Source organism: Vipera berus, assembly GCF_964194415.1.
Source record: "Vipera berus genome assembly, chromosome: 4".
NCBI classification, from domain to species: Eukaryota; Metazoa; Chordata; class Lepidosauria; order Squamata; family Viperidae; genus Vipera; species Vipera berus.
Window position 1 is genome coordinate 54,947,679 of NC_138206.1, and position 12,591 is coordinate 54,960,269.

Genomic DNA, 12,591 nt, shown 5'->3' on the forward strand with positions numbered 1-12,591 from the left:
TGCTTTTTAGTGTGTTCTCTAGATTTGCCATTGCTTTCCTCCCCAGGAGCAAGCGTCTTTTAATTTCTTGGCTACAGTCCCCATCTGCGGTGATCTTGGAGCCCAAGAAAATAAAATCTGTCACTACCTCCATTTCTTCCCCATCTATTTGCCAGGCATTGAGAGGGCCGGATGCCATGATCTTGGTTTTCTTAATGTTTAGTTTCAACCCAAGTTTTGCACTCTCCTTCTTCACTCGCAACCAGAGGCTCTTTAGTTGCTCTTTACTTTCTGCTATTGAGAGCTGTATCATCTGCATATGTTAGGTTGTTGATATTTCTCCCGGCAATCTTAATTCCAACTTTTGATTCATCTAGCTGTGCCTTTCTCATGATGTGCTCTGCATATAAGTTAAACAGGCAGGGTGACAGTATACAGCCTTGCCGGACTCCTTTCCCAATTTTGAACCAATCAGTGGTTCCGTGCCCAGTTCTCACTGTTGCTTCTTGACCTGCATATAGGTTTCTCAGGAGACAAATAAGATGGTCTGGTACTCCCATCTCTTTAAGAACTTGCCACAATTTGTTGCGATCCACACAATCCAAGGCTTTAGCATAGTCAATGAATCAGAAGTAGATGTTTTTCTGGAACTCCCTAGCTTTCTCCATGATCCAGCATATGTTGGCAATTTGAACTCTAGTTTCTCTGCCTCTTCGAAATCCTGCCTGTACTTCTGGTAGTTCTCGATCCACATACTGCTAGAGTCTAGCTTGTAGGATTTTAAGCATAACTTTACTAGCATGTGAAATGAGTGCAATGGTGCGATAGTTTGAACATTCTTTGGCACTGCCTTTCTTTGGAATTGGAATGTAAACTGATCTTTTCCAATCCTGTGGCCACTGTTGAGTTTTCCAAATTTGCTGGCAACTTGAGTGTAGCACTTTTACTGCATCGTCTTTTAAGATTTTGAATAGCTCAGCTGGAATACTGTCACCTCCACTAGCTTTGTTGTTGCTCAGCTTTCCTAAGGCCCATTTCACTTCACATTCTAGGATGTCTGGCTCGAGGTGAGTGACCACCTCATCGTGGTTATCAGGGATATTAAGCTTGTTCTTGTATAGTTCTGTGTAATTTTGCCACCTCTTCTTAATCTCTTCTGCCTCTGTTAGGTCCCTGCCATTTTGGTCCTTTATCATGCCCATTTTTGCATGAAACGTTCCCTTCATCTCTCCAATTTTTTTGAAGAGATCTCTAGTCTTCCCTATCCTATTGTTTTCTTCTATTTCTTTGCACCGTTCATTTAAGAAGGCATTCTTATCTCTTCTAGCTATTCTCTGGAATTCTGCATTCAATTGGGGGTATCTTTCTTTTTCTCCCTTGCCTTTCGCTTCCCTCCTGACCTCAGCTATTTGCAAAGCTTCCTCAGACAGCCATTTTGCTTTCTTGCATTTCTTTTTCTTTGGGATGGTTTTAGTTGTTGCTTCTTGTACAATGTTTTGAACATCTGTCCATAGTTCTTCAGGCACTCTGTCTATCAGATCTAATTCCTTAAATCTATTTGTCACCTCTACTGTATATTCGTCAGGGATATGATTTAGTTCATACCTGAGTGGCCTAGTGCTTTTCTCTACTTTCTTCAGTTTAAGCCTAAATTTTGCAACGAGAAGCTTGTGGTCGGAGCCACAGTCAGTTCCTGGTCTTGTTTTTACTGACTGTATAGAGCTTCTCCATCTTTGGCTGCAGAGCACATAGTCAATCTGATTTCTGTGTTGACCGTCTGGTGATGTCCATGTGTAGAGCCATCTCTTGGGTTGTTGGAAAAGAGTGTTTGCTATGACCATCGTATTCTCTTGACAAAATTCTATCAGCCTGTGTGCTCTGCTTCATTTTGTACTCCAAGGCCAAACTTGCCTGTTATTCCAGTTATCTTTTGGCTTCCTACTTTAGCATTCCAATCCCCCATGATGATAAGGACATCATTTTTTGGTGTTAGTTCTATAAGGTGCTGTAGGGCTTCATAGAACCGGTCAATTTCATCCTCTTCAGCACTGGTGGTTGGGGCATAGACTTGGACTACTGTGATATTGAATGGTTTGCCTTGGATTCAAACTGAGATCATTCTGTCATTTTGAGGATTGTATCCCAGTATTGCTTTTCCTACTCTTTTATTGACTATGAAGGCTACTCCATTTCTTCTGAGGGATTCTTGCCCACAGTAGTACACTAGTAGTATACTACTACTAGTATACTAGTAGTAGTATCTGAATTAAATTCACCCATTCCTGTCCATTTTAGTTTGCTGATTCCTAACATGTCGATGTTCAGTCTTGTCATCTCTTGTTTGACCACGTGCAGCTTTCCTTGATTCATGGATCTTACATTCCAGGTTCCTATGGAGAATAAAACTTTACAGCATCGGACTTTCCTTTCACCACCAGATACATCCACAGCTGAGCGTCCTTTCGGCTTTGGCCCAGTCGCTTCATTCTTCCTGGCACTACTAGTACTAGCCCTCTGCTCTTCCCCAGTAGCATATTGGATGCCTTCCGACCTGAGGGGCTCATCTTCCAGCGTCATATCTTTTTTACTTTTGGTACTGTCCATAGGGTTTTCATGGCAAAGATACTGGAGTGGGTTGCCATTTCCTTCTCCAGTGGATCACGTTTTGTGAGAACTCTGCTATGACCTGTTTGTCTTGGGTGGCCCTGCACGGCATAGCTCATAGCTTCATTGAATTACGCAAGCCCCTTCACCACGACAAGGCAGTAATCCATGAAGGGGCCAAGGTTAGTAGAAGACCTTAGTATGAACAGGAGAGAATAGTTTTTACCAGTTTATCTCCCATCTGTGATCTCCATGCTGTCTCAAAAGAATCTTCCCTCCCTTTAATCCCCTGGAACAGCTTGAAAGTTACAAAGGAAAGAAGGAATTCTGGAAATACAGCTTAATGTTAAATACTAGAATAAATATATTAAAGGGTTACCTGTAGTAAGTAGCTCCAAATAGGCTAATATTTTCTAAGCTGTAAAAATGAAGCTAAAAATAATACTTCACCAAATTGTACTCATAATCATTTAAATTGGTGGGTTTTGCTAATGTAAATTAATTCATATTATTGAACAACCATATCCAAGTCTTACCAGTCTCATTCCCAAAATGAATTCCACTAGAAATCATTTTAGCAATTTGAACTGCAATTCAAATGGAAATGCAATTTGCCTTAGACTACAGATAAAGTGCAGACATGCTGCTTGTATTCTCTCTCTCTGTCTGTCTCTGTGTGTGTGTGTGTGTGTGTGTGAAAGAGAGAGAGAGAGAGAGAGAGACAATAAACAACAGGAAATATGGAGCATATTAGCTCAGGTTTTGAAAAATATTCAGATACTGGCAGTGTAATGTTATGCACAATTTGGCCACTTGATGTCACTGTTTTATAATAATTCACAAAGTTTATTCTGGAAAAATTTTAAGTTTTTACAGATTTATTACTTCAGAAGGAGGAAAGCAAGTATAATCCAAACTACCTTTCTCATCACTTTCTCATCATTGCTAATGCTAATAATCTATTTTCAACTACATTTGAAATATATAGTACTAGCTATAAGATTTCTAGCATATGACCTGCAGGTAAAAACAGTTTTATTCTTTAAATAATGAATTTTCATTTTGCTTTTTTTTTAAAGGATATAACTGTACAATATTTTTCAAGCTGACGTTTTAATTTTTTTATCCCATATCCAATTTCCCATGAACAACTAATATGAAAGAAATAATAGTGGCTTGTTTTCATATACTAATATAAATGCCCCCACAAATACAGCTTTAGCACATGTCATGGATTGCAATAGTCTTGCTATAAACCATCCCTTTCCAATTTAATGTGCCTCCTTATGATGTCAGCGAGGCCTCTGGCTAAGAATTCTGGAGCTTTTGGTTTTTACGAATCTGAATGTACCAGGTTGAAAAAAGAAGCTCTAAAGAGAAAGCCATGTCTTTTGTTTTGAAAATAAACTATAATAAGCATAGGACTTAACTATATGAACTAATTTTGTTTCTTACATAAACATTAGCAAGGGCTAAGAAGAAACATAATGGAAAAAAATTATTAATAGGCATGATTATTCATAACTTTTGAATTGTACGGCAACCTTCAAGAGGGCAGGAAAATATAACTTATTTCCAACTTCCCCTTTCTCTAGGAACAGTTGTACAGAAAGTGGTACAACTCAGTCTTAGAGAAAGCAGACTATTTGGAGTCATGGTAAATATTTCAGGCCAGGATACAACAGGAAACTACATTTGTCACGCAAAGGGAAGTACAACGCTTCTGGTCCTCTTTGACCTTTCTGGCTTTTGATACCTTCAACACTGGCATCCTTTAATGGATTGATTATATCCAGAATAAATATGGGACTAAAAAGTTTCATTTAGCATTTGAATAAGTATTGATGTGATATTTATATTGCTTGTAGTCATTTTACAAGAGCTAAAGTGCGGTAGACTTAATAGCTCATTGTTGTTAGCATATGGTAGTTTATGATTGTTTTTACTTTTATACCTTGTATTTGGCTCTGGGAAGTCGGGGAGGGGGGGAGGGTTGGGTTGGGTTGGGAAGGGGGTGGGTGGGTGGGGAGGGGTTGTTTTGTTAAAGATAAAATGTATTGAAAAACTTTTCAATAAAAAAAAACACTGGCATCCTTTGGGACTGTCTCTAATGAATTGGGGTGGGGGGCACTATCTTGCAGAAACTGTTCTTCCAGAATGGGTGGTTCTAGTCAGGGAAGAGATGAAAAATTAAACCAAAAATCTTTACTTCTTTCTAATATCTTGGGAGTTTCTCCAATTTTCTATAACATATACACAAAATTGCTAGGGGACATCACTGTTAGTGTGTGTGTGCGTCTCTCTCTCTCTCTCTCTCTCTCTCTCTCTCTCTCTCTCTCTCTCTCTCTCTCTCTCTCTCTCTCTGTGTGTGTGTGTGTGTGTGTGTGTGTGTGTGTATGAAACAGGTAATGTGGTAGAAATAGCAACGCAGTCCCTGGAAACTGGCAAGGTTTGAAGAGAGAGAAACACACTTAGACTGAAACGTTCTGCCACAGAGCATGAAGTTTTGACTGGAGAGCATACAAAATCAATCGATCGATCACACTCAGCCTAAATAGCCTATGCTAATCAAATACGCTAATCAAATTATAGTACTGCTAGAGATTAACATGTGCAGCGACTAAAGACAAAAGTGAAGGGAAATAAGTGTACCTTCGAAGAAAGCGATTGACCAAACTCATAATTAATTGGTTCATTGTGGTAAACAATTGAAAGGAGCCTGTTTTCCCATCAAGTCACCCTATCTTCTTCTTTTCTTCCTCTTCCACCTCCTCCTCATCATCATCCTGAGTCATGCTCAAGTCCTAATGACTACATACACATGAACATATCTGTCTACTGTTCTTGACAATCACACAGGTTTGTTACTGCATTCTTCCGGGTTGCTTTTTCAACTTCCTAATATAGTTTGAGATGACACTCCCATATACTAACCACTGCACATTGTTAATTATATCTAGAAGGGGCAAATTTTCTCATTTACAAGGAAATGAAAATTACCTTTACAATTACCTTTACAATTTAAATGATAATTTGTCATTTACAAGGAAATGGAATCAAAAGGCTATTGAAATGGAATCATAACTGTTATGTATGTAAATAGTTAGCAATAAGCCATGGAAGAGATTGCAAACACAGTGCAGCTTGCAAGGTTTAAAGCGGGAAAATAAGGTGCAATCATTGGACGCCACAACCAGGGAGCGGGAAAAGAGACTGTTTGTATTGGTTACAGTTCAAACGCTTTCTCTATAAAAGGGTTGCAACATTTGACAGTTGGCAGTTGACTTTGTGTATTCAATAAACTCATTCCTTGTTAAACCACTCTGAGTCCTCGTCTATCAGAACCAAACAATTGGCGACGAAGGTGGGATAGACAGAAGACCAGAGAATTGGCGGAATTGTCGCGCAAAGGCGGCAAAATTCGAATACGTGTCTAAGTCAACCGAGCGGCCGCGGCAGAATAAGAAAATTCTCCGAATGGCGCAGATTGGGTCACTGAAGGAATTCGACCCTAACTTCCCCGAAGATTGGGAAGAATACATCGGTCAGGTCGAAGGATTCCTGTTAGTGAACGGAATCACCGACGACCGGAAAAAAGCGGCGGCACTCTTGACAATCTGCGGCACACCGGTCTACAGAGTTGCTGTCGGGCTGTGCCAGCCTCAACCAGTCTCCAGCGTGCCCTATGCCGACCTCCTCGCAAAATTAAAAGTTCACTTTACTCCCCGAAGGTCCGAACTCTTTTGGCGGCGCATCTTCGAGAAGAGAAATCAGAGACCGGGGGAGTCCATACAGAAATTCGTCGCTGCCGTCAGGGAAGCCGCAGTACGTTGCAAATACGATAATTTAGAAATTAGAATCAGGGACAGAGTCGTGCTGGGCTTACGTGATGAACAATTACAAAATAGAATAATCGCCAAACCTACCGGCGATTTACAGGACGTGCTCGACGAACTTCTAACGTATGAGTCAACCGGCTATCGCGACCCCCCCGCAGTAGCATGGCGGCAGCACCCGAAATTAACCAAGAGGGCTATGTGGACTGTGGGGAGGTGGATCAGCAGTGGGAGGAAGAGATCGCCGAAGTCTCCAGGCGATTCGGTAAGATGGCACCAAGACAACTCAGAAGCGAGGGGCCTGAACCTGGCCGCCGGCAACAACCCGCAACACCGCAAAGACCACCGACCGGGGCACAACGACCGTGGCGGGACACCGCAACCAGACCACGTGACAACGAAACCCAGAACCGATGTGGCAGCTGCGGCGGCAACCATTCCCGCGCTTCCTGCCGATTTCGTACCGCCAAGTGCAGGGCTTGTGGCAAGACTGGCCACATCCAGGCCATCTGCAGAAATCGCGTTCGGGACACCCGTCTGAACGAAGTCGATGTGTGGCCAGAGGGTAAGGTAACCCCTAATGCTAGTGGCAAGGAGACCCCTAAAACCCGGGTGAAAATTCCAACCCTAAGGGAGGTGGCCCGCGTCAATCGGAGACGGCGGGGAAGGGGGCACAATTTTCCGGACGGAAAATTAAAAATCACAGTCCTTCTGCAAGGGGTCCCTTGCAGAATGGAAATCGACTCAGGGGCTTCAGTGTCGATAATTTCCACTGAAACCCTTGAGAAAATTGAACAACTAAGCGGAAAAAGAATTCCACTTAAACCAACAAATATTCAATTAATGGACTTCCAAAAAAGTCCGATAATCGTAAAAGGGAAGACCAGCCTTAAAGTAAATTTTAAGGGGTTTAAGGGGGTCTTAGATTTGATAGTTACGGAGGGGAATAGGACCAGCTTAATAGGGCTTAATTGGTTTCCTGCCCTGGGAATTTGGATAGGGGGAATAAATTCTGTGATTAGAAATAAGACCCTCGAATCCGTCTGCAAAGAATTTGCAGACGTATTCGATGGGTCTCTAGGCAAGTACAAAGGGCCCCCCATTAATTTTAACCTAGACCCCTCAGTAAATCCAATCAGGCTAAAGGCCCGGAGGGTACCTTTTGCCTTAAAAGAAAAAATCGAGGCCGAGCTCGACCGGCTTGTAGGCCTCGGAGTTTTAGAACCTGTTGAGGGCGGTTTGTGGGAGACGCCGATTGTCACACCCCTCAAACCCAATGGGGACGTGAGAATCTGCGCCGACTACAAAGCCACCCTCAACATTGGAATGAAAAAGCATGCTTACCCGGTCCCGACGGTGAAGCAGGTCCTCGCCACGATCCAGGACGCCGCCATCTTCGCCAAGCTCGATTTGGCGCATGCGTACTTACAGTTGACTGTTTCCAAAGAGGCTGCAGAGGCACAGACAATTGTTACCCACAAGGGGGCGTTCCGAGTCCACAGACTGCAATTTGGAATTGCAGCAGCTCCAGGCATCTTCCAAGAAGTGATGGAGAGGACCTTAAAGGGCATACCTGGAGTATGCCCTTACTTTGATGATGTCCTAATAGCTGGAAAAGATGAAGGAATGTTAGTAGAGCGGCTGGAACAGGTACTGGGTAGATTTAGAAAGGCTGGATTAAAATTAAAAAAGGAAAAATGTAGCATAGGGGTTAAATCCACTGATTTTTTGGGGTTCAGGATTGACAAAAGCGGAGTCCACCCTACCCCTGAAAAAATTAAAGCAATAAAAGGGGCTCCTGAACCAAGGAACAAGGCTGAGCTACAGGCCTTCCTAGGCTTGGTAAATTTTTATCACACTTTTGTGCCACATAAGGCTGCCATTGCAGAACCACTGCACAGGCTTTTAGATAAGAAGACCCCTTGGCATTGGCAAGACAAGCACAAAGCGAGTTTCCAGACCTTAAAAGACATCCTTTCCAGTAGTTCCACAGTAACCCACTTTATAGAAAACAGACCAATCTACCTGGCGTGCGATGCTTCGCCTTATGGCGTTGGGGCAGTAATCAGCCATTTAGACACCCAGGGAATGCAAAGACCCATTGCTTACTACTCCCGCACACTAACCAAGGCAGAGCGGAACTACGCCCAAATAGACAGGGAAGCTTTAGCCATAGTGGCAGGAGTTAAAAAGTTCCATGACTACCTGTATGGCAGGAACTTTACAATACTGACAGACCACAAACCCCTGCTGGGACTGTTTACCACAGATAAACAGACTCCCCAAATTATGTCTCCCAGGATGCTGAGATGGTCCATTTTCCTCTCAGCATATTCATTTTCCCTCCAATACAGACCGGGCAAAGACATGGGACACGCTGACGCCCTCAGCAGATTGCCCCTTAGCATAACAGAGGAGGACCCTGCACCTGTGGGACAAATAATGTCCCTACAGGATATTCCTGATTTACCCCTAACTGCTAAAGACATAGCTGAGACAACCAATAAGGACCCCATCTTAAGGAGAGTAATGGCCTGGGTCATGAGTGGTTGGCCCAACGCCAACCCGGATGTAAAATACAGTCCATTTTTCAGAAGGAAAGATGAACTATCAGTTCATATGGGTTGCTTACTCTGGGGAACTCGTGTAGTAATTCCAGAAATCCACAAATCAGCTATTCTATTTGAATTGCATGAGGGACACCCTGGAATAGTAAGGATGAAGGCCCTGGCTAGGAGTCACTTGTGGTGGCCAGGTTTGGACCACGACATTGAGGAATGCGTTGCCAATTGCTATCTGTGCCAACGTTCCAGGCCCGAACAACAACACATCCGCACACATAAATGGGAGCTAGCTAGGAATCCTTGGTCCAGGATTCACATTGACTTCGCTGGACCTTTCCAGGGGTTAACGTTCCTTGTAGTGGTCGACAGCTACTCTAGATGGCTAGAAGTAGTACCGGTCAGTTCAGTAACGGCAGGCAGAACAATACAGGCATTAAGGGGCCTCTTTGCCACTCATGGGTTGCCGGATTTAATAGTGTCTGATAACGGGCCACAATTCACATCTATTGAATTTCAGGATTTCCTCAAGGCCAACTCGATTAAGCATAAGACGTCTGCACCCTTCCACCCCTCCTCCAACGGATTGGCTGAAAGGAATGTGAGGACCACGAAGGACGCGCTTAAAAGAATCATTCGAGGAGACTGGCATCAGAGACTAGCTGCGTTCTTGTTGGCTCAACACACAACCCCTTGTTCGGCTACAGGGAAAAGTCCAGCCGAAATGAGGTGGGGCAGGAAAATATTGACCAAGTTGGATAGATTACACCCTGACAGACTCCAACCAAACATTGAATTAGACATTCCTAACAGAACATTTGAGGTGGGGGACTTGATTTGGGCCAGGAACTACGGCCAAGGGGACAAATGGATTCCAGGGGTGGTAACTGAAATCTTAGGTCCCCTATCATACATCATTGAGGGGGAAGGGAATAGGATCTGTAAAAGACACATAGACCAGCTGAGGAAAAGATCTAGTGGGTGTGTGCCTGCTGAGGGGGACCAAAGATCAGTAAGGGGAAACAGTACAGACAACATTAGGCCTGAAAGCGATGTAGAGGTTGGGCATGATAACACATTCCCTGATGCCCAACAACAACAATTCAGTCCAATTGATTGGGAAATACCCCTGCGAAGTAGGCCAGTGACCACTGAATCCCAAACACAACCTATTACTCAAGACAGTACATCTGTAGCCAGTAACCCAGAGCCCAGGTCCAGTAGTAACCAGCAGCCTAGCAGTCAACCAGAAAGAAGGGTCCCTAATAGCCAAAGCAACAGATACCCATCCAGAATACATAGGCCACCAAAATACCTAATGGATTTTGTAAAGAAATGACACCAACTGGGGGGTAAGGGGTGTTATGTATGTAAATAGTTAGCAATAAGCCATGGAAGAGATTGCAAACACAGTGCAGCTTGCAAGGTTTAAAGCGGGAAAATAAGGTGCAATCATTGGACGCCACAACCAGGGAGCGGGAAAAGAGACTGTTTGTATTGGTTACAGTTCAAACGCTTTCTCTATAAAAGGGTTGCAACATTTGACAGTTGGCAGTTGACTTTGTGTATTCAATAAACTCATTCCTTGTTAAACCACTCTGAGTCCTCGTCTATCAGAACCAAACAATAACACTTTTAGATTCGGTCCTGGTGGTCAATGTCAGAGCCAGATTAACCTTACATCCACATTTCCTGCCTTACATCGCATGACTGATAGGAAACCAATACAAAGGGCGGAGCTATTACACAGCTTTGTTTTCTTTGTCTACATGTCTTAGAATCAGATACACACAAACACACATGTTTGTCAAAATATCCCGTAAGTATACAATGAAGTACAAATACAAGATTATCCATTTACATGATCAAAATACTTAGTATGAGACTACTTTGTATGATCACTACTAAAATAACAACACATCTGGGCCTTATTGTACCAAATGTGCCTTGTTACTCACAGTTCCACAGTCTGGAACTCTTGTGCTGAGCAGCCTGTCTAAAATCACAAACCATTTTTTGTAAATATTTGCAGTCTTTCTCTAGGAAAAGGCTACTTATTCTAATTTCAAGCTCCAAAACATCTTTTCTTTTAAAATTGCATTAATTATACAAAAAGTAAAATAGTAATAAACATGGAAATTATAGTACATTGATAACACTACAAACATCATAGATGTAATAACATAATTTGTATACACATATACAAACGTATTTAGAGAAACACTGACAGCAACATATACATAAGAGAAGTCCCACAGAATTTATACATAATCATTTAACCTGTAACCATTGTAAGAAGCGGATGCTTGTGAAGGACTGTGATTTGACTTGTAAGCCATTGGTGGTCTGCAGGATGGAGCTAATCTTGCACTTCTTGATTGTTGTTGGGAATTTATGTCATTCTCCCCCTGCTGACATGAAGCACACAAGATTATTCCACCAATTATACTCAGTGAAGCACACACAAAGCCAAGGTAAAGGGCATGCCCAATCTCATATTTCATCCCATCGGGCAACATTGGATTGTAGAAATTAGTCACCGCAACATTTGTCATCCAAGAAACAGGAATGAGACACACAATTCCAGCCAGTATGAAAAGGATGCCACCTAGGACAGCAAAGACCTTTTTGGTGGAGGACCCTTTAGCACATTGGGTACACTTCATGCCAATAACAGCAGTCACACAGGCTAGAGCTGAAAGAATGCACGATATCACCATCATGGCCCGGGCCGTTTGAAGGTCACGAGGCAAAGCGAGCGGTGAATGGTGGAACTGACACTGGGAGATCCCAGTACTGTGCCAAACACATTCCATCCAGAGACCCTTTATGTATACCACGGCTGTGATGATATTGGTTCCCATATGAGCACTGTTCCACCAGTGAGGCAGGATGGTTGCAGCGATGGTTCCAGCTAAGCCAAGAAGACTCAAAAAAAAAAAAAAACAACCCAGCAGCTGAAATGCCATGCTTTCCATTTCAGTGTCCACAGTACCCTAACAAGACTGTTGGAATTCTTCTGAAAAATCACCTTTTCCTGGTACATATATGGCGGATTTGCTTTGACACCTCCTGAACGCCTAATAAAGAATAATTGCAGAAGAAGAAGTTAAACATTACAGGAATGAATTTCCCGGTGACCAATAATGTACATTCCAAAGGTACTTAATGTAATGATTAGCATATTTCACTGACTTTAATGAACTCCATGAAAATGGGGAGAAAGCTCATTATTATTTACAAAATTCTGTCAACACCAAGAAGAAGACTATTGGAAACAAATTATGACTTAGAACAATGTTTTCAAGTGATTTTTTAAAAAAAAATTCTTTCTTTTAATAGCAATAACAAAATTAGAACATTCACTCATGAGACAAAAACAGATTTAGAAATTGTTTGCCTGAATGATACTTTGCAGAATGAAATGTCTGAAAAGTTCATCCTGAATTCCATAAACGTGTCCAAATGCATCTGGATTAAGTACAATGATAATAGTAATAATCATCACCACCACAATTATCGCAATAAAAATAACATAGGCCTTCCAGAAAAGTCTAACAAACAATGAATTAAAACCTGTTTTTATCACCTTCCAGTATTTCTTGAGACTG

At 42.3% G+C, this 12,591-nt stretch overlaps 1 protein-coding gene across 1 annotated transcript; it reads right to left on the reverse strand.

Moving 5' to 3' along the window:
• Nucleotides 1-11,241: 11,241 nt before the first annotated feature.
• On the reverse strand, nucleotides 11,242-11,958 carry CLDN14 (claudin 14; the record flags this gene model as incomplete). The annotated part of the gene is made up of 1 exon (XM_081326523.1): nucleotides 11,242-11,958. One exon carries the CDS (start codon nucleotides 11,956-11,958, stop codon nucleotides 11,242-11,244), a length of 717 nt encoding a protein of 238 aa, XP_081182649.1.
• Between the last annotated feature and the right edge of the window lie 633 nt (nucleotides 11,959-12,591).